General features: G+C 38.2%; 1 protein-coding gene across 1 annotated transcript; it reads right to left on the bottom strand.

The window, feature by feature from the left end:
• Positions 1 to 771: 771 nt before the first annotated feature.
• zgc:113232 (uncharacterized protein LOC541546 homolog) lies at positions 772 to 25,979 on the bottom strand. Its single transcript, XM_067510072.1, has 27 exons — positions 25,142 to 25,979; positions 24,977 to 25,044; positions 21,818 to 21,902; positions 21,240 to 21,305; positions 20,903 to 21,075; positions 19,776 to 19,919; positions 18,943 to 18,996; positions 18,775 to 18,828; positions 17,663 to 17,716; positions 17,125 to 17,178; positions 15,652 to 15,705; positions 14,241 to 14,294; positions 13,877 to 13,930; positions 13,623 to 13,676; positions 12,675 to 12,719; positions 9,841 to 9,894; positions 9,696 to 9,749; positions 8,958 to 9,011; positions 7,325 to 7,396; positions 6,868 to 6,903; positions 6,276 to 6,320; positions 6,129 to 6,161; positions 5,516 to 5,662; positions 4,737 to 4,913; positions 3,988 to 4,078; positions 2,008 to 2,085; positions 772 to 1,672 (listed from the first exon to the last, which is right to left on the bottom strand). Exons 2-27 carry the CDS (start codon positions 24,995 to 24,997, stop codon positions 1,467 to 1,469), a joined length of 2,013 nt encoding a protein of 670 aa, XP_067366173.1. The 5' UTR covers positions 24,998 to 25,044; positions 25,142 to 25,979; the 3' UTR covers positions 772 to 1,466.

The raw sequence follows: 25,979 nt of genomic DNA, 5'->3' as shown, positions 1-25,979 counted from the left end.
CCATCAGCAATAATCAAACTTTACAGCTGGACACTGACCTCGGATCTGATCACACAAGTTATTTTTCTTTTGTACCTTTATAAATTATTCCTATAACTAAAGAGTTTGTCATAGAGCTGGGCAATGTATTTAATTTATCAAATAACCAAAATTATGTATTTCAATTTGCTGTATTAAACCTGGCAATAACATCAATAATTGTAGTTCATGACTTCTGATTTTAATTCATGCTCTTTCCTGCTTTACGACCATTAAAGACAAGTGACTAAAATAGTGGTGGGACATTTTATGAAAAGCCAAGTAAGAATCACTGTATTAACTTTGCAAACTTGAAACATTTGAAAAATATTTTGTTTTTCTCATAGTGCTGCTTGCCAAAAACAGAAATTGTCAAAGTCACAAATTTCAGGTGCTGTTCAAATTTTCATTGTGACTTCATCTCTGTTCTGTATTTTTTAAAAACCTAATTTTTGTACTTGAAAACATATCCTGAATTTTTGTTATGTGGCATTTACATGTATATAATGTGACATATTATCTAGTAGAGACAAATAACACATGTGCAATCTGTTGCTCTCTTTTCATGTTATTGAACCAGCAATAAACTGTTTTGGCTTATCAGCAATTTGGTCATTTGATTTCTTTAAATGTTAAATGAATGATATCAAATTCAAATGTTGTTTGAGTCAGGTGTGTAAATTGATTTGAAAACTATAAGGACATATGTAAAAATAGATACAGTAGTTTAGAGAACTAAATACATAAACAAATCACATAACTCTTTTGTGTTTGCTTTTAGTTTCTATTATATTATTTCAGAGACGGGTTCAGGGACCAGCTAGTTCCTCTGATTTACTTTCATTATAACCAGTCTTAAAAATGGGACCACTGACAAACTGAAGACTCAGATTACAAAACATCCGTTTATCTGAAACATTTTAGAGCACAGTACATGTACGTAGGATATTTTACAAATTATTTACATTACAATAGTAGCATTATTTATTTTTGTTTATTTTCGTAATAGTGACATCTGGGGAATCAGAGAAAAGAAAAACTATACAGAAAGAAGGATTCTGTAGGGAATCATTTAGTGTTTTAATCAAATTACCACAAAAAAATACTAAAATGTTACGTAATAGTTGTAACAGAGTTTTGATTTAAAACCTTTACCATGTCAAACGTTCACCTACAGCTTAGTCCAGCTCTGTTGGGGAAATCTCTGTTGATGTCCGTCTCTCGGATTGTTTTTTGGAGTCCCCCACAGTACTACACCAGGTCCACTGACACTTCAAAAAAACCTCTTTGCAGCTTTGAAACAAATTAGCGTCATAAATCAAAAACACAATTTCTGTCCCGTTTAAATCCAGCTCTAATGTCGGCTGAAATATCACTGAGACGAACCACAAAGACGCACCAGCTAACTGTCGTATCTGTTATGTCGTATTGGGCCTCGTCGCTCACGTTCAGGTTTTTAAACTGACAGGTCCTTTCACCAAACCCTGCTCTTTGCGCATAACCGGCGCGTGAATGCTGCAGTCACGTGCTTCGCAAAATCCCGGCACACCTGGAATTCCAACCGCACCAGGTTGTCCCACCAGACCAGGGAAACCACGAGGACCACGAGGACCCTCCATGCCATTTTTGGGTTCTGCTGGGTAACCTGCCAAACCTGAGAAGAGGAGCAAGTGTGTAGGAAGTCTGTAGAACTAACAAATACAAGGTGAAACCTGAAAGCTTGAGGGGAAACATTAATAAAACTGACAAATATTAAAAAAAACAAATTCTAACAGTCGCATGTAGCATTAATAATGTAAAACAATAGTTGTTTTCTTTCATTCAGACTTTTGGTTTTTACATATAAAAACCCACCTCTAATCATCCAACAAAGACCTCCAGCCTGTCACCACTGTTACTATCAGCCAAAATCCACATCGCCAACAAAAAATGGGATTAAATAAAATCTAATAGACAATAGGCCGCGTGTGAAGATGAACAGTGTCATACCTCTGAGGCCTTGTGGTCCGTCGGGCCCTGGCAGACCTTTACCTGGATCACCTGCAACTCCTTTAGGTCCCTTTTGACCTGTTGAGGCAAACAACAAGAGCTTAGATACAGAACTCAGGTTAGAATGACTTTCAGCACCTTTTCTGTTAAACAGATACAGTTGAAAAGGAGCAAACTACAAATAATGTCCTCAGACTACAATTTATTTATATTAAATTCCATAAAGTCAGTAAACTCCTTTTTGTAGTATTTGCTCTTGATTGTCTGTATCATGTTATTCAATTACTTTATCTGCTGTTACACCTTTGCCATATAATGTCCAACAGTGTGTTTTGCAGCAAAAAACTCAGTATATTCAGGTTTGTCAGTCAACATAAAAATGATCAAGATCAATAAATAATGTTGATTTATAAAGCCCAGATTTACAAAGCTCAAATGTGCCTCAAGAGGCTTTTAAATCTGTACAACAGTGACACTCTCAAATCGGATATGTCATTTAATTTAATTCAGCATCTTTCAGAACTCAACAGACATTTTAAATTGGATCTAGTCTAATGGACTCATCTCTATACTTGTTCTGTTAGATCTTAGTGCTGCATTCGATACCATTGATCACAACATTTTATTACAGAGACATGAACATGAAATTGGGATTAAAGGAACTGCACTGTTTAAATCTTTAAATTTGTTCATGTTAATGATGAATCCTCCATGCACACAAAGGTTAGCTATATAATTCCACAAGGCTCTGTGTTAGGACCAATACTTTTTACTTTATATATGTCTCCTTTAGGCAACATTATTAGAAAACACTCCATAAATTTCCATTGCTATGCTGATGATACCCAGTTATATTTATCTATGGAACCAGATGAAAAATCAATTAATCAAACTTCAAGCCTACAAGACATAAAGGCCTGGATGTCCTACTCAGACAAAACTGAAGTCATAGTATTTGGGCCCAAAAATCTCAGAGATATGATGTCCAACCATATTGTTACTCTAGATGGCATAAGTCTGGCCTCCAGTACTACTGCAAGGAACCTTGGAGTTATTTTGACCAGGATCTGTCCTTTAACTCACATATAAAACAAATCTCTAGTACAGCCTTCTTCCACCTACGGAACATTATGAGGAGCATCCTGTCTCACAGTGATGCTGAAAAACTGATCCATGCATTTGTTACCTCCAGGTTGGACTACTGTAATTCCCTACTTTCAGGATGCCCCAGTAACTAAAGAGCCTGCAATTAATCCAAAATGCTGCAGCAAGAGTGCTGACTGGAACTAGCGAGAGAGATCATATTTCACCTTCACGAGCTTCTATCCATTGGCTTCCCATTAAATCTAGAATAGAATTTAAAGTTTATAGTCATGCTGCTATAGGCTTAGACTGCTGGGGGACCCACCCCCAAAACCCTTTCCCTCTCTTGTCACTCTCTCCTCTCCTCTCACCCCACAATTGTCACCACTGTATGTCATTAACTCATACAGTGTTTTTTTTCTCCCGGAGCTGTCTTTGTCCTTCTCTGTCCCCCTCTCTCTGTCCCTTTCTGCAGGTGTCCCCGGCTTTGAAGCTGTGTGTTTTCCAGTGTGCAGCTACTGGTCCAACCAACCTGCCCGATGTTTTGTTGTTGCTTTTTGTTGCTCTGTTCTTTTCTCTCTACTTTCCACTCACCCCAACCGGTTAAGGCAGATGCTCGTCCACCCCGAGCCTGGTTCTGCTGGAGGTTTCTTCCGTTAAAGGGAGTTTTTCCTCTCCATTGTTGCCTATGGCTTGCTCCAGGGGGAATTGTTGGGTTCTCTTTACCTTTACCTCTACCTCATCTTTATAGTTTTGACTTTATTCTGTAAAGTGCCTTGAGATGACTTTGGTAGGAATTAGTGCTATATGAATAAATTTAAATTGAACTGAATCTACATGGTAGTTATTTAAAGTTTGACACATCCATGTGAGTATAGAATGAAAACCTGGTCCTACCTCTGTCCCCTGGTGCTCCCTTCTGTCCTTCAAGGCCTCTGTCACCTTGAACACCTCTGGCTCCTTTTCCTCCGGCTTTTCCTGCTTTACCCTGACAGACAGAGGCAAATACATCCACTCATTAACCCTGAATTCAGTCTGTTTTAACATAGTTCTTGTAGAGCACATACTCCTAATCTAGTGATATACAGTGTTCATGAGATTATAATTTTAAGTGCATGTAAGGTAAATCTGTAAACTGCAGGACATGCAGTCATTTTAAAAAAGCAGGAAAAACCTACAGTACCTAAAAGACTCCATGTAATGTGTTTAACATTACGCACAATGTTTGCAACTTTTTCTAAATGTACAGGAAACATACACACTGCAGATGATAGGACATAAAATTCTGGGAAACGTCATTTAAAGACCCTCCTCGTTAAAAAAATAATAGTATTTGCTTCATGTCATAAGCATTTAGGTGTGACCGCGCCCAGCCACCAAGGGTCACCTGGTGCTGGTCCCAAACCTGGACCAAAACCCATGCTAATTCAAAGTGCAGAACAAATTCTGCTGTGGTGTTGTCCTCCTTTATGACTTGTCACCTGAAGGGACGAGCCGAAAGCTGTTGATTTGTTGGGTAAAAAGACGATAATTTGTGGTCAAAACGTTCATGCAGAACTAAAGAAGAAGCAGTGTGCAGGTTAGGGTTGCTGCTGAACTAGAAACCCTCTCCACTGACACTTCTATGGTGTAGGAGTGAGACTCACAGGTTTGCCTGGTGGTCCTGGTGGCCCCTGAGCTCCAGGGGGCCCAATGAGTGTCCGGTTGTTGATGGGGCAGCCTTGGGAGCACTTTGCCCGAATGGAGGAAGCATACTGGGAGATCTGGGCAGTGACTACGCCTCTGCAGAGCTGCAGGACCTGCTCATCAGTCAGACCAGGACCCTGCAGGACAGCAACCACTCAGGTTGTATTTCCTCCACCATTTCTACACCAACTTCAACAGGTCATTTTATGTATTATACTATTTATTAATAGATCTGTTAACAGTGATAAAAAGCTCTAATGATTTAAAAAAAAATACATTTATTTACAGCTTATTAATGCTGATTACAGGAACTTATCTGAGTCATTTTAGAGTAATCCAAAGTTTTTCTAAAGATCCATGTGGTTTACTAAATAAACGTGCACAAGGACACTGAAGGTCAATAATTTCCACTTATTTTGAATGATTAACAGTCCAAAATTATTGTATTTACTATGATAAGGCCAAGAACCAATTCTCCAGAACAAGAAAACCACTTAAACCATTTAGACAAATGACCTAAATGAATATTTATTAGCAAAATAGATAAAAAAATTACTTCTAATTAACTTTGCATGTTCACATTCAGCCTAAGAAATTTGTTCCTCTGTTATTCTTTCATAACAGAGGATTATCAGAGTTGATATTTTTTAAATGGCCAATGCAAAACTATTGACTATTGACTAACACAAGTTGCATTAAATTTTTCATCAGTTTGTCAAACAACATGGCTGTTGCTCACAGAAGGTCCTTGAAGTCCTTGTGGTCCCGTTCTGCCTTTAGAACCTGGGTCACCAATCGGACCACGCTCTCCCCTCGTCCCTGGGATACCAGGTGGCCCCACGGGGCCAGAGATGCCGTCACGGCCGACCGCCCCTTTCAGCCCACGCTAAAAAAAAAAACGATGTGAAACAAAGGAGTGAAGTCATAAAGTATAAAAATACAGGCATGATGCTCATTTTCCAATATATATTTTAAATTACAAAAAGAAGTTTTGAAGCAACATTTTAGTAGTTTGAAAAACATTTAAAGTTGTTTGATGAAAGAAAAATGAACTAACTACAATCTATGGCCCTCAGTATTTGGACATGCTATGCTTTCATGTATTGGGACAGTTTTTGCTGGTTTCAGCAGGGAGTTGTATTAGTTCCAGTGAAACACATATATTGATGATGTATACAACTTTGTGTGATCAGTTTGTTTTTGTCCCTTTCTTGTTTCAACATGAACATTCCCCTGCGTGCACACGGCCAGCTGCAGAAATGAATGCTTCCTCTTTTCAGTGGCTTGTTTCACACAATCAAAAGCAACAGTACATGTATGATTTTCTGTGATGTCAGGCTTAGAGGAATCACCTGTCCTTTGTCTCCACGGTCACCTACACTTCCCTGAAAGGTGAGAGGAAGAAATTATTAAGTGAGTGAAACCCAGCAGGGGTGGAAAAAGGAAATGAAATGTAGTACATGGGACTGCAGTTTGATCAGCTGGCTGTAAACTGGTACCTTTTGTCCTTTTCCGCCTTTGAGGCCCTTCTTCCCTGCTGCACCCTGCAGGAGAAAGGTGTGATTATTGTCAAAAGCACCCGGTGACAACCGCACACTTAAAGTGCAGTCATATAATAAACAGCTTGTGCAACCGGAAAAACAAGGGACTAAAATAGAAGCAAGTAAATGAAGGGAAGTCCCGTTTGTGTTTACCTAGAATCGTTTGCAGACAATGTGCTGCATCTCATGTCTTATTATTTACATTGTGTACTTTTTACAGTGACAGAATTACTTAGGTGTTTTCCCTAAAAACCTATTTGTCCACATGGGCCCTTAAGCGCTCAAGTGTGTGTTCGTTTGGAGAAAAGTGTAAAAGGTTTACAGACAGAAACCCTGATTAGATTGAATCATATGAAAATTCCATTTAATATTCTGCAACATTGTGCAATTTGTTTTATTTACGGGAACAGCAGAATGTCTGTATTTGTCCCAGTGAGCTTTAATTAGCCTCGACGTTGTGGAAATGATACCCACAATTACTCTAAGTGCGGGTACTGGGACAGAACTGACACGTTTATACAAGTAGCTGGTGTTCTGTTAAAGATCTCACCTTCTCACCATCAGGTCCCGTCTCACCTTTGGCCCCCTGGAGGACAAACAGGAACTGTTAACTCCATCACTCACATGAAACGCAGAAGTTTGGTGTTAGAAATGGGACATGTTCCTGAGGATCTCTGCTGATACAGTCTGTCAGATGTCAGAAGCTGCTATGATTCTTTATTATGCTATGTACCTGTCAGTGTTTATGTGTGATATACCACTATGGGGATGCAGTAGTAAAATCGAATTTAGAGCCCGACTTGATGTTATTCAAAGCTCATTAAATATTAAAAACTTCATGGTCCAAACCAAACTCTCACTTGTGAAGAATCATCTTGCCTCTGATTCTGTTCCTTGTACTTTTGTGTGTTCTTACGAAGAAAAAAGGCCGACATTTAACAAAAAACTGACACTCAACATAAATTATCGACATTAAAAACTGGGTAGTTTTTTGTGTGTGTACACACTGTTTGGCCCTGCAGGCCCTTTGGTCCTGGTTTGCCTGGAATTCCAGCATCCCCTCGCTCTCCTTGAGATCCCTGTTTGACAAATAACAGAAAAAAGATCAGCAGTGTTTAATAATCCATCACTTAGGATGCTCATAATGTGGTGCTGTTATTGATTTTTTCTGTCCTTTTTATCTCTTTTTGTAGACTCATCCATTATGAAGAAAACTCAGTATCTTTATTTTTCTTCTATCCAAAATATAGTTAGTATGGGCACTGATATTGTTGTAGCCTTATTTATTCAAAAATGTATAAACTTTATAATAAATACATAAAGTATAGCAAAAAACACAAAGAGGAAATAACACTCAAACTTAAAAAAAACATGACATTTCAAAATCTAACATTTTGAGGAACTGCTCTGTTTTATTTGCATAAGTGAGTTTATGTGAAGTTAAAGCATGAGAATTGAAGCAACTAAAGCATTGAGAATGAGATATGACTTTAAAAACTAGATCTTAGTCATAAGTGTGTTAATTAAATGAATCTTTGTCAAAAAAACCCACAAGCGGCTGGTTTAGGGATTTTCTTTTTAATGGTTTATGTTTCGGAATGTGCAGTGACTATGCAACTGTCTCCTGTGGAGTACAGCAAGGCTCCATACTGGGTCTACTTTGGCTTTTTTTAAATTTTATTTTACATGCTAAATTTGAATTGTATTTGTAGACACCACTGCTATATGTAGAAAGTATTAAGCTATAGGATGTTTTGACATGGTAATAAGAATTAAACTGCTGTCCTAACGTTCGCCTCGGAGACCTTTCCAAACCTTGTTGGCTATTCCTCACCTTCTGCCCTTAGAAGTAAATTTCCATGAAAAACACATTCATTTTCATTTTTTGCTTATAATTTAACTTGGATGAAAGGTGGTTGAACTGGTGCCTGAGTGTTTATAGTTTTTCTGTGGAAATCTCATGTATCGGGGCTTTGTTTCTTTGAAGTTTTTTATGTTGTGGACATCCCCTTTGTTCTTCCTTGTATTGGTGTCACTCAGGCACATCTGGCAACCTGTGAATTCAGCTTGAGGAAACCTTTAACATAAAACTGCAGGTGGTTTTTACATTTTGTATATAATATGACCCAATTCTTATATTTACAACCTCAACTAACTTCCTCAGAAATTTATCCTGACTAAGCAAAGTCTATGTGTTTTGTTTCATGAGAACAGATAATAACAGAAAAGCCTTTGAGATCTTGCTGACTTTGCCTGCTTTGGGTTTATTTTCACTTCCATTTAGTCAGTGGGAAGAATACTTAGAACAAGTGAAGGCTTATAACAAATGTCAGTACTTCCCTTTATTTGCAAACTTTCAAATTAAGACAGAAGACCGTTGTTGTATCGCTACCCTTCCATAAAGTTGTGGGACTTGCCAGACACTGATTTAGAAAGGAGAAGCAGCAGAGGTAAAAATATCCTGAGTTTTTGAGCTTAGTAAGCGGCAAACAGGATATAATGTGTGGGAATCAAACCTGCAACTCAGTGTAATTCAGACACTGTTTGCCTTTCACCATCTTTTTTCCGTGGACTGACGCCACATGTGGCTCCATTTAGGACAGTTTATCCATGCACCAGATGCCCCTGCCTCTCACTCACCACAACGCCCACTCTGCCTCGAGGTCCACTCACACCACGATCACCTTTATTTCCCTGGAAAAGTAGGTAGACGTTACGACAGTCAAGAGTTTAGCACTGTTTTAAATCACATTCATTGTATTATCCAACATCAACAACATTATTTTCACTTTTCTAAGAAGGAAAATCGCAGGTGCTACAAATAATGTAGGATGGATCAATATCAGGTTCCCGAAAATGTAAAAATGTCTTTTGTAAAAAAGGCCCACGCGTAAAAGAATTAGCAAAAAACATTGGCTGTGGATTTTGTGACAGGCATCATACAAAACCAGTTTGTTACCGGTTTGCACTAAAATATTAAATTACTCAATCACTTCTCACATGTGGACATGAATATCTGTACATTATAGCAGCAGAGCGGATGCAAAGAAGGAATATGCACTAAAGGAGCATTAAATCTTAAGTGAAGCTAAATGTCGAGCACATCAGACTGATCAGTTTACTGTTATTGATATTTATATACTGATATTTCCTTCAGTTTTGTTCCTAAGTGCAGCGTTTAAGCATTTTGCATCTGCAACTCAATGTTCTCCACAGCTAAGACCTCAGAGGCTCAAGGTTTCTGCAGAGTTTATCCTGTTTTAACTATTTTAACAAATGTGAACATTAACACTTTAAGGAGATGTTATGGCACTTTACAGAGGGGATTCATTTACCGACTGCAACATAAGCTAAATGGATGGAGGATACGTTCATTACCTTGACACCAAACGGTCCAGGCTCTCCAATGATCCCTGGGACTCCTATTGGACCCTGAGCATACAAACGGGAGGAATACATTTAAAGTTTCGAGAAATACTGCACAGATGATGGGACTTTTTATCTCTAAACCTAAACAACTCACGTCTCCTCCACGATCACCAGCACTGCCTGGCAGCCCACCTTGGCCTTTTGTGCCCTGAGAGAGAGCAGGACAACAACAAATGAGCAGGGATGGCTCAGAAAATTCTGAAAGGTTCTCTGGAACAGATTGGTGGTTGGCCTCATCTCAGATGTACAGGTATTAACCTAAATGTCATACTGCACTAATAAACAACAGTATGCTGCACTGCACCAGGAAGGACATGGAGGACAACTGCAAGCGAGTAAACTTGGATGTTAACAATGCTGGATTTACAGTACTTCTGTTGTTTGGCTTACAGGAAAACCTAGCAGGGCATCATCTTATCCTTAGGGAAGGTTCAATGCACCTCAGTGATATAAACACAGCAGACGGTGACTGCATCTAAAAACAGCATTAGATAATTGGTGACAGCAGTGCACGTTGCTCATGGTCTACTTTCACTTTTATTTTCATGTGACTCCTTTATCTGAAGCCAAACACCAACAAACCTGAACCCAGCAGTGCTGCAGTTTTTCTTTCACATTTGTATTTAATCATTTTGATGAACTCACATGTCTATATTTTTCTTTATTTGTACAGATGACATTGGGAAATTTGAACAATAACTACATTTGCTTTCACCATCAGGCTCATTTTCCAACGGCATGATCTTACGAATTTATCCAGTGATCCGGTATCTTTTTATTTTTTAACCTACAGATTCCTTTTTACCCAGATAGCATCTGACATATGACTCTCTGTCTTTTTGTCTTTCTCTTTCACGCTAGTCTGCATGAATCATTATGAATCACTGGGGTATAAGGAAATTACTCGAATCTTGCAGCAAGTTTGGTATTTTTATTTTTCAAAGCGAACGTTTTGGTGTTTTGTGTGAGATAAGGTTTAAGTGCTGTTCTATTTAGCTAGAATTTGCACATTTGCACCTAGTCCAGAAATGAAAGAGGAATTTTGCATTCTTCCCTCTGGGAAAGTTCTTTTTTTTTAGGGGTTGTACCTCTCTGACTGACTGAACTGAAACCAAGATGGTTTTGTTGTTCTAAAAAACTGAATTTGTGGTCATAAGAAAAAAAGTTGTACTATTTGTTGACATGGGCTACATGAGCATTGTTTTATTAATTACGTTGTTCACAACAGTGTGGACAGATAAATCATATTTTCATCACCACTGCGATATTAAAATGTCTAATAACCACATTGCAAAAGAGTGACACCATACAGTGATACTTCACGTGGGAACATTTGATCCATCGGATCGTTACATATTTGACTGAAAGTTACAGCCTCCGAATGTAAGCAGTTATTTGGGTCTGAGTGACTTTGAGTATCAGCATTTTATTGGCGAGTGAGATTAATAAAAACAACCTTGGTAACGATCAGTTCCCCCAGTGGCGTCTGATCAGTTAGCGGATCAGTTTGCTAATCACTGCTGGTCTGCACGTGCAACAGTTCAGTCTAATTTATAGTTTATAGTATATTCAAAGTGAGTAGGTTCTGGAGCACAGCAACACTGCTGACCGGCGGTGAATCACATCAGAGAGGACAGATGATCAGATGATCAGTGAGTCCTAGTGACTGACTTCTGACTGTATTTCCTTCATTCTTTTCAAACTCTACTCAGTGATTATTGTCAGCACTAGTATTTGTATTTAATTCCTGCTATTTGCCATAATTTGGGGTCTATGTTAGTAATAACTGCTCCGGTGGCTCTAAAATTTTGGCCACCTCATTCATTTTAAATATGGTGGCCAAAACATTAGCACCACCTCTTAATATAATCCACTCTATTACAACTCCACCAACCACTATGACCTCAATAATTAACAGAGAGTAGAAATATCACCTTTCCGTAAAAGTAGAATTCATGGCAGAGCTGCTGTAGTGGACTGGATTAGATGTATTCACACAGAGTTATTTCAAAACCCACATCTGTGTGTGACTAAAACCCACCAAAACTAACCATTCAAACTGAAATCAGATTTGCAGGTTTTGGTCATGGTGACTAAATTGTATCTGATGTTGGCAATAAGAACTGTGCTCATCAAACATGTCTACTGTCTACTGAAGCCCTGACATGTCAGAAACATTTTACTGTTATGTAATTAGCTAGTTCAGAGTGGTTCCTAAGATGAAAGCCCCTCCCAAGCTGATTCCTAGAAGAAAAAAGATCCAAAAGATAAAACTAAAATGTGATCGACATGTTTTTAGTTCTAATATTTTCTCACTGAGAATTTGCTCCCTTAAGAACGATCTTAAATAATCCACACAAGAAAATCTTGCAAAACAACAATTAATTGCGTAGCTGTCAGATAAATGTACAAAAAAATAAAAAAGCACAGTGTTTACCTCAGTAACGTGGTAAAAAGTTTAATTTGATGGGGATGTTCAATGACTATGTATAGAAATACTAATAATATTAATATACTGAACATGTTTCCACATGCTGTCATGTGATTTTTACTGTTTCAGTTGTTACATTACACAACTGCAGATTTAGCCATCTGAGGATTTTTAAGATTTGTCCTGAAACTGATACAGTGATTATTTAGATTTTCCAAATTTGAGTAGTTTCACACAGTCACACTAAAATTAGCACTAGGACACTGAATTTCATGGTGAACTGATTTTATGTTGTATACAAGTGGAACATTTTGATTGGATTTTGGCACCAGACAGGACGTTAGGAATCAGCACAGATTGAATGAATTGCAGCTGTAGCCACTTTAATCGATGGCTGCATGGAGGTCATCAGTGTGAAACTTAAACTGTCCCACATACAAACGGACACTCAGACTGAGGAATGTAAACTGAGATCGGTGTCACAGAAAGATAGGTACCTTTGGTCCAATGGGTCCTCGGTCTCCTGGCTGCCCGGGAAAACCCTGCAGAAGACAAACAGCAAATAGTCTCCTCAGATTAAACAAGTCTGCAATAAAAAAAAACATCTCTGCACAAAGAGCACATGCTTGTAAAGATACCACAAGGAATTTTTAACAAGTCAACCAATCTAGGAGTGATGATTGAGCAACTGAAATCCGAGTGAAAGCGCACAGTAAATAAACAGGGTTTGTTTTGGGCAGATTCCGATTTTAGGACTTCCTGTTTGTGGAGCTTTCAGTTCACTGTAGGAGCAATGTGAGTGGTGAAACCTGCGGCTACGTGAACAAAATTACACTAAAAAGAGACCTAACCGCAACAATGACGCCATTATGTTGCCTGCTTCCTATACTTAGTGTCGTAGTGGAGAAAAGCATAAAAGGGAATCAGTGACGTCACGGTTGTATATGTCAACTATGTGACTTCAGCTGAAACTCTTTGACTCAATGACTTTAACTATTGATGTGAAATTTTGAGCACAAGGTAGATTTTCTACAATCACATAAGAAATATTTCTGAAGAATAATGAATTAAATTAAATTGGTTAGACAAAACAAATTTGCTATGAACACATTATGGAACTATTAACAAAAGAACAAGTGTCCCAGAAATAAAATAAAACAATAAAACCATAACAATAAAAATAAAACAATAACCCCAGTCTGAAAACAACTATTCAGAAAACGATCTGGTCTTTTGTGGTAAACAGCAATTATGAACACAGAACTTAACTTTGTTTCATTTTTCTTAAATAATTTATTCTCTAGTGATAAATGTTCTGTAATGTTTCACTTTGCATTGCAGTGACAGACGCTGAAATGGTAACAATCCTACACAAAGTAAAATTTCAGAGATTCACATAATGTCAGTGAGAACAGATGATGATGATAAGTAGAGATCTTTCTTACGGTGTAGCCTCTCTCACCAACATCACCAGGAAATCCAGGTGCACCTGTCAGACCCTGTGGGAGAACAAAGGACAATCAGCGCCGACCTCCAATGTCTAATGTTGAGAAGAAGAAAGTGCACTGACACAAATAGATTCAAGACTGAAAGAACTTGATCCCATAGAGAAATTGCGTATAAATAATCAGCAATAATGTAGATTCACAAACAAAGTACTCGAGATCATTAAGAAGGGAAAATGTTCAGACTGTCAGACCTTCAGTCCATCTCGTCCCTGAGGACCCTCTTTGCCTCGGTCACCACGAGACCCCTGAACAGACACACAGTGAGGGAAAAGGACTAAAGCCAGTTAGGAAATAAAGCGGGATGTCATTTGATGTATAACAATTCTTAAATGGAATGCAATACGTAGATATTTCATAAATAAAATATCTGCGTATAAATAAAAATTTCTACTTCAAAATCATTCATAGAAACTTAAGCTTAAATATGAACTTATTTACTTGTTGTTTTAAGCATAAATATTAAAAAGAGAACATTTTGAAAAATCAAACTGTTGATGAAATATTGTGGCAAACTGGTAAACAAAATAATATTTGAGTTTAATTTTGATTTTTTACCTTTATACCTTTACCTCCTTTTGATCCAGGAGGACCTGCATCACCACGAGGGCCCTGTAACAATACAAATAAAATGAATGAAAGATAATAAACTACAATAAAAATGAGGATTCCATAGTTTAGATTTAGCATACAGATAAAAAGAATAATGAATATATCAAACATCAGACAGACACTGTGGAAACACCATGTTTAAAACTATTTTGCCAAAGAATGTCAGTGGATTATTAAAATGCAAATATAAGTAGAAAAACTACAAATGTTTAATGTGGTGGCTCAGTAGTGTAACGCATGTGCCCTCAGCTGCAGACTGGTAAACCCCCAAAACTCGCCACCTGGCTCCTCTACGGCTTCACTTCGCCAACGGTCACGGCTGGTTGAAAGATAAAGTGACGGAGCCCAAACTGTGGGTGATTTCCACTGGTGTCAGAGAATAACGCCTGGATCAACAGACAACAAGGATCTCAACAAATCCCTCTGTTTATATGTCTACATGTTCATTTATTTCCACCAGTAATGTCTTTTCAATGTTAAAGCTAAAAGTTGTGGCTGTGACTTCATCGTGTTCTCTTTACTTAAATCGATATTATTATTATTATTATTATTATTATTATTATTATTACTCCATCCTTTCCTTCCTATTTATTCCGGTTTGTTTTATTTACATTTATTTAAGTATTTTTTCACATAAAAATGTCCAAAGATTCTTACAATATTAACACAATGTTATGTGGTAAAATAAACATTAATGTATTATGTTTTGCAGCCATATGTCCTCAATCTCAGTAATTAATTAATTAAGTAACAGTTAAATTAAAGTTACCTTTAAAATATTATTTTTTTATTTTTTTAGTGGCTGTTTCCAGAATTTATAGATAGTGATTTTTGTTAATAAACATTTTATTCTAAATTGTATTTTTATTGTATTTAGAAAAATTAGGTCTTTGAAAGATTGCTAATATTACTTTAAACTTTGTTTATTCATTTAAAATAAAATGCTAAAATTATTTGTTTTACATGTTAAAACAATACAAATTACTAATCCTTTCTGTTTTAGTCATAGTCCAGTTGTCTCCCACTGTTGTGTTTCCCTTTTATCTTTAATTTGAAGTAGATTCTTTCTTTAATTTATGTCAATAATAACCGGAGGTCAAACACCCAGAGCAGAAACAGAAGCTCCCATTTGCCCCAATCATCTTCAGCTTTTTGAGGCGAAACAACCAATTTTGGCCAGAGGGCAACAGGTGCCACCAACAGCTATAAATATGAGTTTACTCTTAATGAAATAGAGAACATATGTCATTAACTGTTGGTGATTGTTTGTCTGGGCAAAAAATTAGAAATACACATTTGAGACATGACATGAATATTTCCACCACAGAGAGGCGGAGATGCAGCTGTGTTTCCTTACAGTCTCACCAGGAGTTCCGATTCCTCCGCGGGGACCCTCCATACCGATGTCTCCCTGTCAACAGGAAGAGAAAGTGTGAGTTAATCAGTGTAGATACAAACCCAACTGCAAACAAATTGGGACGATGTGTAAATCTCATCAACCGATATTTTATTCACAATAGAACATAAACATCATATCGGATGTTGAGACAGACATTTTACCATCTAATGGAAAATATGAGCTCATTTTGAATTTGATGGCAGCAACACGTCTCAAAAACAGGGTGATGTTGACCACTGTGTATCATCACCTCTTTTTTGTCTTGTCCTGGCCTTCAGACCTTCCCTGAAAGAGTCGTTGTCTGGATGGGAGCATATGTTGCTCTAAAACCTCTATGTACTTTTCAGCATAGACGGCGTCTTTCCAGATGTGTAAGCTGCCCAGACAATAGGCACTAATGCAGCCCCTTACCATCAGAGATGCAGGCTGATAACAAGCTGGATGAGTCCCTCTCCTCTTTAGTCCACGGGAGACAGTGTCCATGATTTCCAAAAAGAATTTCAAATTTTGATTCATCTGACCACAGAACAGTGTTCCATTTTGCCTCGAATTATTTTAAATGATATTTGGATTACATTTGTGGATGGCACAGTGAGCTGTGGTTTCTGGAAGTGTTCCTGAGCCCATGATGTCCAGTGGTGAATCCTGCCTGTTTTTAATGCAGTGCTGCCTGATGTCCTGAAGATCACGAGCATCCAACCTTGTCCCTTACAGGCAGAGCTTCCCCCTGAGTCTCTGAATCTTTTGATGATATTATATACTGTAGATGGTGGGATGTTCACAGTCAATCTTACATTGATGGACATTTTTATGAAATTGTTCCACAATGTTTAGAGGCAGTTTGTCACAGATTGGTGACCCTCTGTCCATCTTTATATTCAAGAGGCTCTGTCTCTCTGAAATGCTCCTTTTATACTTAGTCATGTTACTGACCTGTAACTATTAACCTCATTAGTTGTCAAATGCTCCATTTGATTTTGATTTGCTGCAATTACTTTTCCAGCCTGTCCCAACTTTTTTGAGATGTGTTGCTGCCATCAAATTAAAAATGAATATTTTCCATGAAATGTTAAAATGTCTCAGTTTCAACATCTGATATGTTGTGTATGTTCTCGTGTCAATAAAATATGATTTAATGAGATTTGCTAATCATTTCATTCTGTTTTTATTTAAATTTTAAGCATCATCCCAACTTTTTTGGAATTGCGGTTGTGCATTACTCTGTGTATTATAAAGAAAAAAACGTATTCACATTTTGGGGCCATCTATGCAATTTCAGAAGCAGAATTATTAACTAGAATTCATAGAAAATTGCTAAACCTGTGTCTCTATATCCAAACTAAGTCAGTGCCACATTATCAAAAGACTGTGTTCACAATTCTACGCTTGCTTTTTCAATTATGACTTGCTGTGAATGTGTTAAGATTTTACCTTCAGACCCAGCTCTCCGTGCTCGCCTGGGTCTCCTAGAAGTCCAGGTTCTCCCTGTTGATGACAAAAACATTTTAGAAAATGTGTAAATCATTAGTTAATATAAGTTTCACAAGGTGATAATCAACATTGATTCATTCATTTATTCGGTAAAAATCCAAATTCATGAGGTGTAATGTTAAAATAAAAGCAAAATTTAAACAGTGACACTGTTTGATGCAGGATTTCGGCATAGTTTAACACGTTACCTTGACTCAACCACGGACAACAAGTAATCGCCTTTTACCAGCCTTAAATTGGATAAGTCACTTTGGATAAAAGCGTCTGCTAAATGACTAAATGTAAATACACAAAGAATGTACACATTGTTCCATTAGTGCCTCAAGCAGGTTACAGCAAAAATTAAGTCTTACGAATCGAATCTACAAAACAAAATATTTCAAAAAATTTTTGGACATTTTTTGATTAAACTAAGTCAGACTATTAGTAAACATTCGGAGTGGGACAGTCCGTCGGTGGTAGGAACCGTTTAACTCACCATGCCTCCAGAGAAACCAGAAGCTCCCTCATCTCCATCAGGACCGGAGTCACCCTGCAAGACAACAGGTCAAAGGTCAAAAGTAGGACCTAAATGGAGCGCCCTGATCCTGAGAACCAAATGGTTGGAACCAAGCGTCTCAGATTTGAGTGTGGTTGTGAAACCTTGCTGTATGCGACATCCCATGTGTCCACTTGCACCAACACTATGTTATAAAGGCAAAAATGCCAAAAAACTGTCTTTGCCAAAAGGCCTAAATGATGAACTGCTTTAGTGTTGAATATTGATCTCGAAAATATTCCCCAACTTGATACAAAGGTGACTGACATACAAGTGGTTTAGTGTCATGATCTGGATCTTGTTTCCACTTCCTGCCCAGGACTTTTATTTTGTAGCCCCTTTTACCTGCTTCCTGCCTCATGTTTTGTTAATCTTTGTGATTGTTTTCGCCTGTTCCCTGGTTCATTTATACCCAGCTCTCCCCTCAGCCCTCTGCGAGATCCTCCATCTAACTCGGGGACAGTGCACCTCGCTCCCTGATTTACCTGACATGTGTTTTTGGATTCCTGATTCTTCTTTTTTGAACTCTGTTGCTTGCTCCCTGTCCGAGGTTTGGTCTTTTCTGTTTTTCTTATCTCAGCCATAGATCCTCGTGTTTAATGTTTTTTCGTGTCCTCCTCTTAGGAGCGATCTTAAGCTGATTCCTGAGTTTGTACCCTAAATAACAAGTGTTGAAATATAATGCTCTTTAATTTCTATAAAATATTCAATACAATTTAACCTGATTTTGAATTTGGAAGCCCTCAAAATATCTCAAAGGTTATAAAAATTATGTTTTTTTCCTGGAAAAAAAATTGCTTGTTTACAGTCTTTTTTTATTAGTATTTTTAATCGAGTTTCCATCTTTTTTTTTTTACTGTCCAAATCTAAGCAAGTCTTGTAAAATATTCTTTACGTTACAAAATTTTTTTTATCCACCTGTTTCTTTTACTTTCATATTTGGGTTTAACGCTACAAGATTTACTACAAGATTACTGCCATGGTGCTATGGGACACTAGTGGACTTGTTTGTCAGAAATCATAAGATCAGGTGTCATTAAAACATGACTCACCACTGGTCCAGTGTCTCCTCTTCTTCCTTGAGCACCCTTGCTTCCTTTATAACCCTAAACACACACACATAAATTCACAGCTTGAACTCCCACTGAGACATGCTGCTATATTCTGGTTTTTTCGTCATACACAAAGATGTAAAAAGTAAAAACATTTTTGACTCGTACCTCTCTGCCTTGAATTCCCGGTTCACCAGTTTTACCCTGCGGACCGCGGGATCCCTGACAGGAAGAGATAAAAAAGAACCTATAAATAGGAAATTGAAACTACAAAGGGCAACATTTGGGAATAAAGCCATAGTAAACAAACTTTTTTTTTTTTTAAATCAAAGTCCTAAAGTATGAGTCTAAAGTCTAAATGAGTCGCTTTTCACCGCAGATATTTTAGAGTCTCTCTCGCTGGGTTTTCCCTGCCCCCCCTCCTCTGCACAGTCACTCTGCAGTAACATAAAGTTAGATTATTTGAATAGGACACAGGACAGGATGTGGACAAAAAGTCATTCATTCGTTTAATAGCACAGTGCACAAATATTCCCTATTCTACAGGAACTAGAGTCACTAACGATAAAACATTTCTTTCTTGTTGGCAGTTGTATCAGAATGATCTTCCAATGATATTTGCCAGTGACAAACACCTGTCAGACTGTTCTAATAAGTCAGATAAAACTACGCTGACGTACACTTTTTCCAGGGTATTTGACACTGAAACCCCCTTAATTTAAAACATAATCATGAGCAATAGACAACAAACTTTTTTGCATTATTTCTGACACTCGTTTTTGAAATTCAGTAGTGATTAATTAAAGCTTTTATTAATTAGCTATTATTAATAAAGCTTTATTTATAAAGCACTCATCAAACAAAGTACAAAGTGCTGTACATTAAAGAGGAAAAAGATTGATGAAAGATATTCATGAATTAATATTTTTACAATCCCCTGAGCAAGTTAACAGCTGTGGTGCTGCTGATGTTAAAGTGACAGTGATGTGATCAGTCGGTACCTTTGGTCCTGCAAAACCAGCGAATCCAGGCTCCCCAGGGAGACAGTCGCAGTCTGTCGGCCGCTCTGCCCCAAAGGCTGCGTCACCCCCGGACTCCTCAGAGGAGTCGGTGTCAGGTCGTCCAGCAGGGGACACGTATGGGAACTGAAGCACAACAATATGGCATCATGAGGAGGGTAAAACACACACAGTGGACTATGTGCTGGAGAAGCTCAGCCATAATTAAAGCTTAAATAAGCAGAGTCATCACTTCTTATTGAAGTGAAGGTGCAGGAAAAAGTAACATTAAAGCATAAAACACATGAATCTGACAGATTCAACAAAAGTGAAGTTGTTGCTCAGGCTGCTCCCTCACATTTGATTATCACTCTTTATCCACAAATCGAATCCTTAAATTCAGAAACATAAAGCAGCCTGTGGCTACATAAAGCCAGTATATATACATATACAGTAGGTCCCACATCCCCTGTATCCCTATCGCTACGGTTACTCCAGGTGCAGGCTGTGCAAAGACAATCCAGCATATAACAGTGGGGGCAGGATGCTAGCAGGCAGCGCATACACGGAACACCATAACCAAGTGTACAAAAACATCTATGACCCCCAAACCCAAAAGCCCAGAGAGGGGCTCCAGCAGATTCAGGATCAACATCTGAGATCTCTGTCCAGCAGAGTGTAAAATGGCTCCACAATTGCATTTTAACGCTGAAGCCAGACACATTGTATAAATAAGTTCAAGTTCCACTTGAATTTGTTCCTACTTTGCATGAATATTCAGAGTTGGCACTAAGCCAGCGAGTTCTTTAACACTTTGACTGATTTTGTCATTAGAATGTCATTAGAATTAGACAGATGCTATAGTCATAGTGTCCAAATTCTACCCACTGCTGACTTCTTGTTTAACATAACTTTGGTGTTGTCTCCAAAATCCAAACGTATACTGTAAAATTGAAACTGATTGTGTTTTCAACCATGGGAAAACAGTGAAGCTAGTTATTTTTTCATATTGGCAAACTTGATATGACCAAATGCTTCCAAACAGCCACTGAATGGACCTTATGGTCAGTTAGTTCTTTACACTGATATAAAATTGCTGAGCCTCTCTGAGTAGTAACTGACTGTCCCACCTGCATGGTCTCCGTGTCCTCCTTGGCATAGTGAGACTCGGTGGTGGTGGCGTAGGGGAAGGTGTCCTCTGTTATCATGGTGACCCGCGTGGGGCCAGGACCGTAGGGGTCATAGTCCCTGTCCTCAGGCTGCTGGTCCCCGTCGTAGCGGTGGGTTGGCTCAGGTGGATACTCTGATGGTACCAAAGAGAAAATGAGACACTAGAAAGTCCTGGGGTTTAAAGGTGAATTTTTAAAGGTATTAGCGCTAGTTTTTAGTTTGGACATCAGCCACAGTGTGCAGACTTGTTTGGACAATAATCAAATTTAAATGAACAATAAAGGACACGGGTTTCACCTGGCTTAAGGGAGGCGAAGTTGTCATAGTGCTGGATGACGGAGCCTTCATAGGTGTGATCCTCACCTGAACAAATGCAAAAGTAAATGGACAATCATACATGTTTCTACAGGGTTTGTCCAGCTCGTTGGTCTAAGGGCTCAGACTCCACTTTAGGTGTGAGAGGTCCTGGGTTCAAGTTGTGCATGAGCCATTATTAGGTACAAGAACTATCCCTCGTGAAACTACAATACTGAGAGCAAACAGGAAGTGAGTCTAACAAAAAGCTGTTTGTAGAAATTAAGGAAAAACAATTCACAAGACATCCGTCCTTTGTGTTGACAGTCCACTCACACGAATTCTTGGATGTTTTTCTAAATTCTTCTGAACATTTCTTTTAGTTTTTCTTTAAAACATTTAGACATTTCTTTCTCCACATTTCTCAAGAGAATGAGCTATTAAAAACAAAACCAAACATTTTCATGCTCGTGTAGAATTTTGAATCAACAGTTTTCTTCAGTTGTTGTGTGGAGCAGGAATAAAAAAGGGACTTTATGAGCACATACAGTGCACATATAAATGTGTGAGGTGACTCTGACCTGAGTGGTATCCAGAATATTCCTGCTGGCAGAGAGAAGAGACAATGCACAGCATGAACACGAGCAGGCCTGTGAGGAGAGAAGCCTGCAGGAGAAAAAACAGACACGCAACATATTTACACCTCGGTCAGTGTTTGAGTCCATATCAATTCATACAGCAGAAGCCATTCAAACCGTACAAATCTTTTACCGTACAAACATTTTACTTGTTTAACCTTTTGGCTCCTTGGAATATATGTTAATATAATATATGGTTACAAAAATATGCATACAAGTCAAAAATGTTTTAAGCCACATACAGAAACAAAGGACATTTCATGAAAAAGATTTACAAAACATTTATTTTTGTTCAAGACACTTTCACTGTATAATGACATTTAGAATTCTGAGAAGCTTTAGACCTGTTACACGTGAAAGTCATGGTGCTCAGTCCTATGACCCTGGAGAACTAATGGTTCCTGTTATTGTTTTTAAAAGGGTGAATTCTAGTTGTGCTGCTTCCTTTTAAAGATTACACTGACTGGTATCCACAGCTGGAATTTCTTCAGGAACTGATGATAACCCCTGCCCGAGATCATCGGCTTTATCATAGACATTAGGAGACCACTCCAGTGTCCGGTGGAAACATGTTCCGCTCTAACTGCAGAGGTCTATGATGTAATAGCTGTCACCAGCACAAAGACTGACTGACACTGGTTGTATTCCCTCTTCTACTCCAATCTTCTTTCATCCCCTGTAATAAACGGTTTGGGTGCTAAAATGATCTGCAATGACACAGCAGTGGCGACAGACATAATGATACTTCATCAATGATACTTCCCCTCATTTCTGTCGATTCCAACATCTTCATCAGGATCACTAGAGTGAATGTTCTCAGACATGAGTCTGAAGCTGTTGAAGGGCATGATGCTGGATGGAAATCTTCCTTCCTCCAGAAATCATTCAATGCGTCACAGCTGAGGGTTAGGTGCCTCCAAGCATTTACAAAAGAAGTTGTGAGAGGTGCACTCTGATCTCACTGGGCAGACACTTTGCTAAAGTGACTTACGAGTCTAATGCACCTTGACAACAGGACTGGTGGAGCTGGGTATTGAACTGCCAACCCTGCAGTTGCTGGACAAACTCTCTTTGGTCCTGCGCCAAAGCTCGTTATCATTTTTGGTAAAATACTGAATCATTTTTACCTGTTTGGAACCTGAGCAGTTATTTGAATTAAGCAGTATAATGTGTCTTCTATCTTCTCAAATTCATCACCAGAAAGAGAACAGGACATGAACTCTGAGCTTGTGGAATCAATGAGGATGAGAGTTGTGTCTAAGTAAACTTCATTCGAAAAATGATGTCATTGCTTTTAGCCCGGAGGAGTCTGGCTGCTTTGCTGCTGTGGACTTTGGGCTGCTAATGTTTGTGTGGGAACTAGAAAGACAGAGTTTTCTTTGACGTGATGAAAAATGTGGAGCCCGTTTCAGTCTCACCTGACATTCCTGAAGCTTCACTGTGAGTTTGAAAACCAACCAGTGAAAATCCTGGATCTTTATCCCCACTGGACAATCTATAAAGTGAACTTTGTGAACTCAGTGAACTTTGGGCTGAAGGGGATAAAAGTGACCACCAACACAGTTTCCTTGTGTGATATCTAATATGTAAATCTGAAAAAATACCAACATTTCTTACTTTGCAGAGATGCAGCAAAAAAACAAAACAAACGTACAATATTTTGTGTGCACATTTCCGACCTGACATTTATTTCATTTCATATTTTGAGTCTTTACAATTAAATGAACATTCCTCACACATATCATCGATCTCTAATATATGAGGAGCGATTTGCCCTCAAATGAGACTGAAAATGAGAAGGAAGAGGCTGAAGCCAAAGCTTGTTTATGCTGCAACCCCTTCCTAATTGTCTATGCATATTATGTCCCTTTAATCTTCTTTATATTCCAGATAAGTAGGACAATGCATAAAGATATCCATGAGTTCTCCAGGCAAACGATGAAGAAACAGGAAGAGTTTCACTAAATACTTTGACGCCCCTACACACAATTCTTGTTGTAAATCAAAAGATTATTTTCTGACAATCATATCTACTTAAACCCAGTGAGTTTTAACACAGAAAACTACTTTCTCTCAAAATCTACATTATATCATTTTTGTAGACAATTTTTACTCGCTTCATATAATAGCAGGCAAATTTAAAGTCTGGTGTGTCATTAAATGTAATTAACCGTGACAAACAGATGGTTTGAGGTTTCTCGATATGAACATCTGTTGATAATTCTTACAGCTTTTATTATCATCAGTTACTCTGATGCTTTTTCTGCTCGCACTGTTTCCGAACAACGTGACGCCGTATAAATAAACACAGAATCCATCCAAAAGATCCAGTCTAAGAGCGGCAGCATTAGGGTGACGTTGGGGTGAGAATGAACTGGTGTTTCTGCAGGACCTCTGGGGCAGAGAGGTGAGATATTTCCTTCACCTGTTATGCTCCATTTCAAAGTTTCACGTGTATTGTGGTTTGCCTGAGAGGAAATACCTGCAACCTTTTGACCTAACTACAAACCATAATGCCTGAGTTTATGAGGACTGGCCGTGCTCAGACACAAACATCTGTACATGTGAAAAAAAAGACGTGTGAAAAAAGACGTGTGCGTTGGACTGATGATTTACACATTATCTGATCTTGTTGATCCTGCTAAAACAAAACGAATTAGAAACTAAATCGTTTTGCCTTCTAATACTAAAACACATACAGTCAAATCTGAGCAAATGCTACAAAGTTTGACCAATTCAAGCTAAAACTAAATCCTCTCTATTGATGGATTTTTATCATCAGTACCTGGCATAAGTCCACCTACTGCTAATTTCTGCTAATTCTTTTCAACACAGCTGAACATGAACCACTTCTTTGACCTTAGTGGTGACACCAACATCAACTTTCTAAAAGCTGCATATTATTACTGTTCTAGTTTATTAAACCATAACCAATATTTTTACATTTTTGTTTGTTCTATGGACACAAAAACAAATTCAATTTCTGTCGATCCAAATAAACTTAACTCTATCACGGCCCCATCGCAGTCATGAAGAGAAACCAGCTTCCACTGAGCCCAAAGCTGTAGGCCCCATGGCCAAACCCAGGCCATCTCCACTTACCATGACACTGGAGGCTCTCATGCTGCTGCTGCAGTTCCCTCAGTCCAGACCAGATCCTGCACAGGACACTTTCAGGAGACAAAGGCAAAGAAATACCCGTTTTAGCTCTCCCTGAGCAGCTGCCCTCACAGCATTAGCATGATCACTCTGATGGTTTCCCCTGACCTCTCTGTCTCTGCAGGATCCCTCAGGTTCCCAGGCACTGCCAAGATCTTCTCTTTTTTTTCCTTTTCTCGTCCTCCATCTCTGCTTCTCAACAGGATGAGAAATACCTGAGTCACAATCCAGCGTCAGAACAGAAAGAGCAAGACAGAAAAAAAAGGCGCATGGGTTTGTGCAGAAAGTTACGCCAACAAAGTCAAAATCCTAAAACCCGTATTATTGAGAAGTTTGCAGCTCACGACAGATTAAACTTTAAATCTGCAAAGTGTGTACAAACACAAAAACATTTAGATTTTAGAAATGGATCCAAAACAGTAATCGAACAGAAATAAAAACACTTTCATCCTTTCAGGTTATCACCTTAAATATTATGCATTGAAATCTAATTTCTTTACGGCATTAATTTCAACCAAACAGGTTATAAGTTTATGACAATTTCTACAACCAACTAATTTATACTGAAAACAATTCCAAAGGTGACTTTAGGTTTCTTGGTTTCCGATGATTCTGCATTTACTTGCAGCTCACACAGATCAGCCAAATCTTTACACTATACAACTCATCATGTTATTTCATTATGACCTTATGTTAACACAAATGGAGTGAACAATTTAAACCAAAAAAAAAAAAAAAAAAAAAGGAAAACACTAATATTGCTTGTTTAGATATGATTTGTGAAGTTTATTCTGGTGCACATTTGAACTGTAAGGAAATCACAATTCAGACCTTCAATCACATAGTTATGTGACTAGATTTAAGAAATCCACCTTTAAAATGTAAATACTTTCCATTGTTTTTTAACGACAGCAGGAACCTTTTGCAAACAGTATACGTCTGAAAG

This window comes from Channa argus, chromosome 7, assembly GCF_033026475.1.
Source record: "Channa argus isolate prfri chromosome 7, Channa argus male v1.0, whole genome shotgun sequence".
Lineage (NCBI taxonomy): Eukaryota > Metazoa > Chordata > Actinopteri > Anabantiformes > Channidae > Channa > Channa argus.
This window is presented reverse-complemented; position numbering and strand designations above follow the sequence as displayed.

Coding starts and splice junctions, on each gene's coding strand:
- zgc:113232 (XM_067510072.1), bottom strand. CDS start 24,997: ATGAGAGCCTCCAGTGTCATG. Junction 9,895..12,674: donor GAGGACCCATTGGACCAAAG/GTACCTATCTTT, acceptor GCTCTCTCTCAG/GGCACAAAAGGCCAAGGTGG. Junction 7,397..8,957: donor GAGGCAGAGTGGGCGTTGTG/GTGAGTGAGAGG, acceptor TTTGTCAAACAG/GGATCTCAAGGAGAGCGAGG.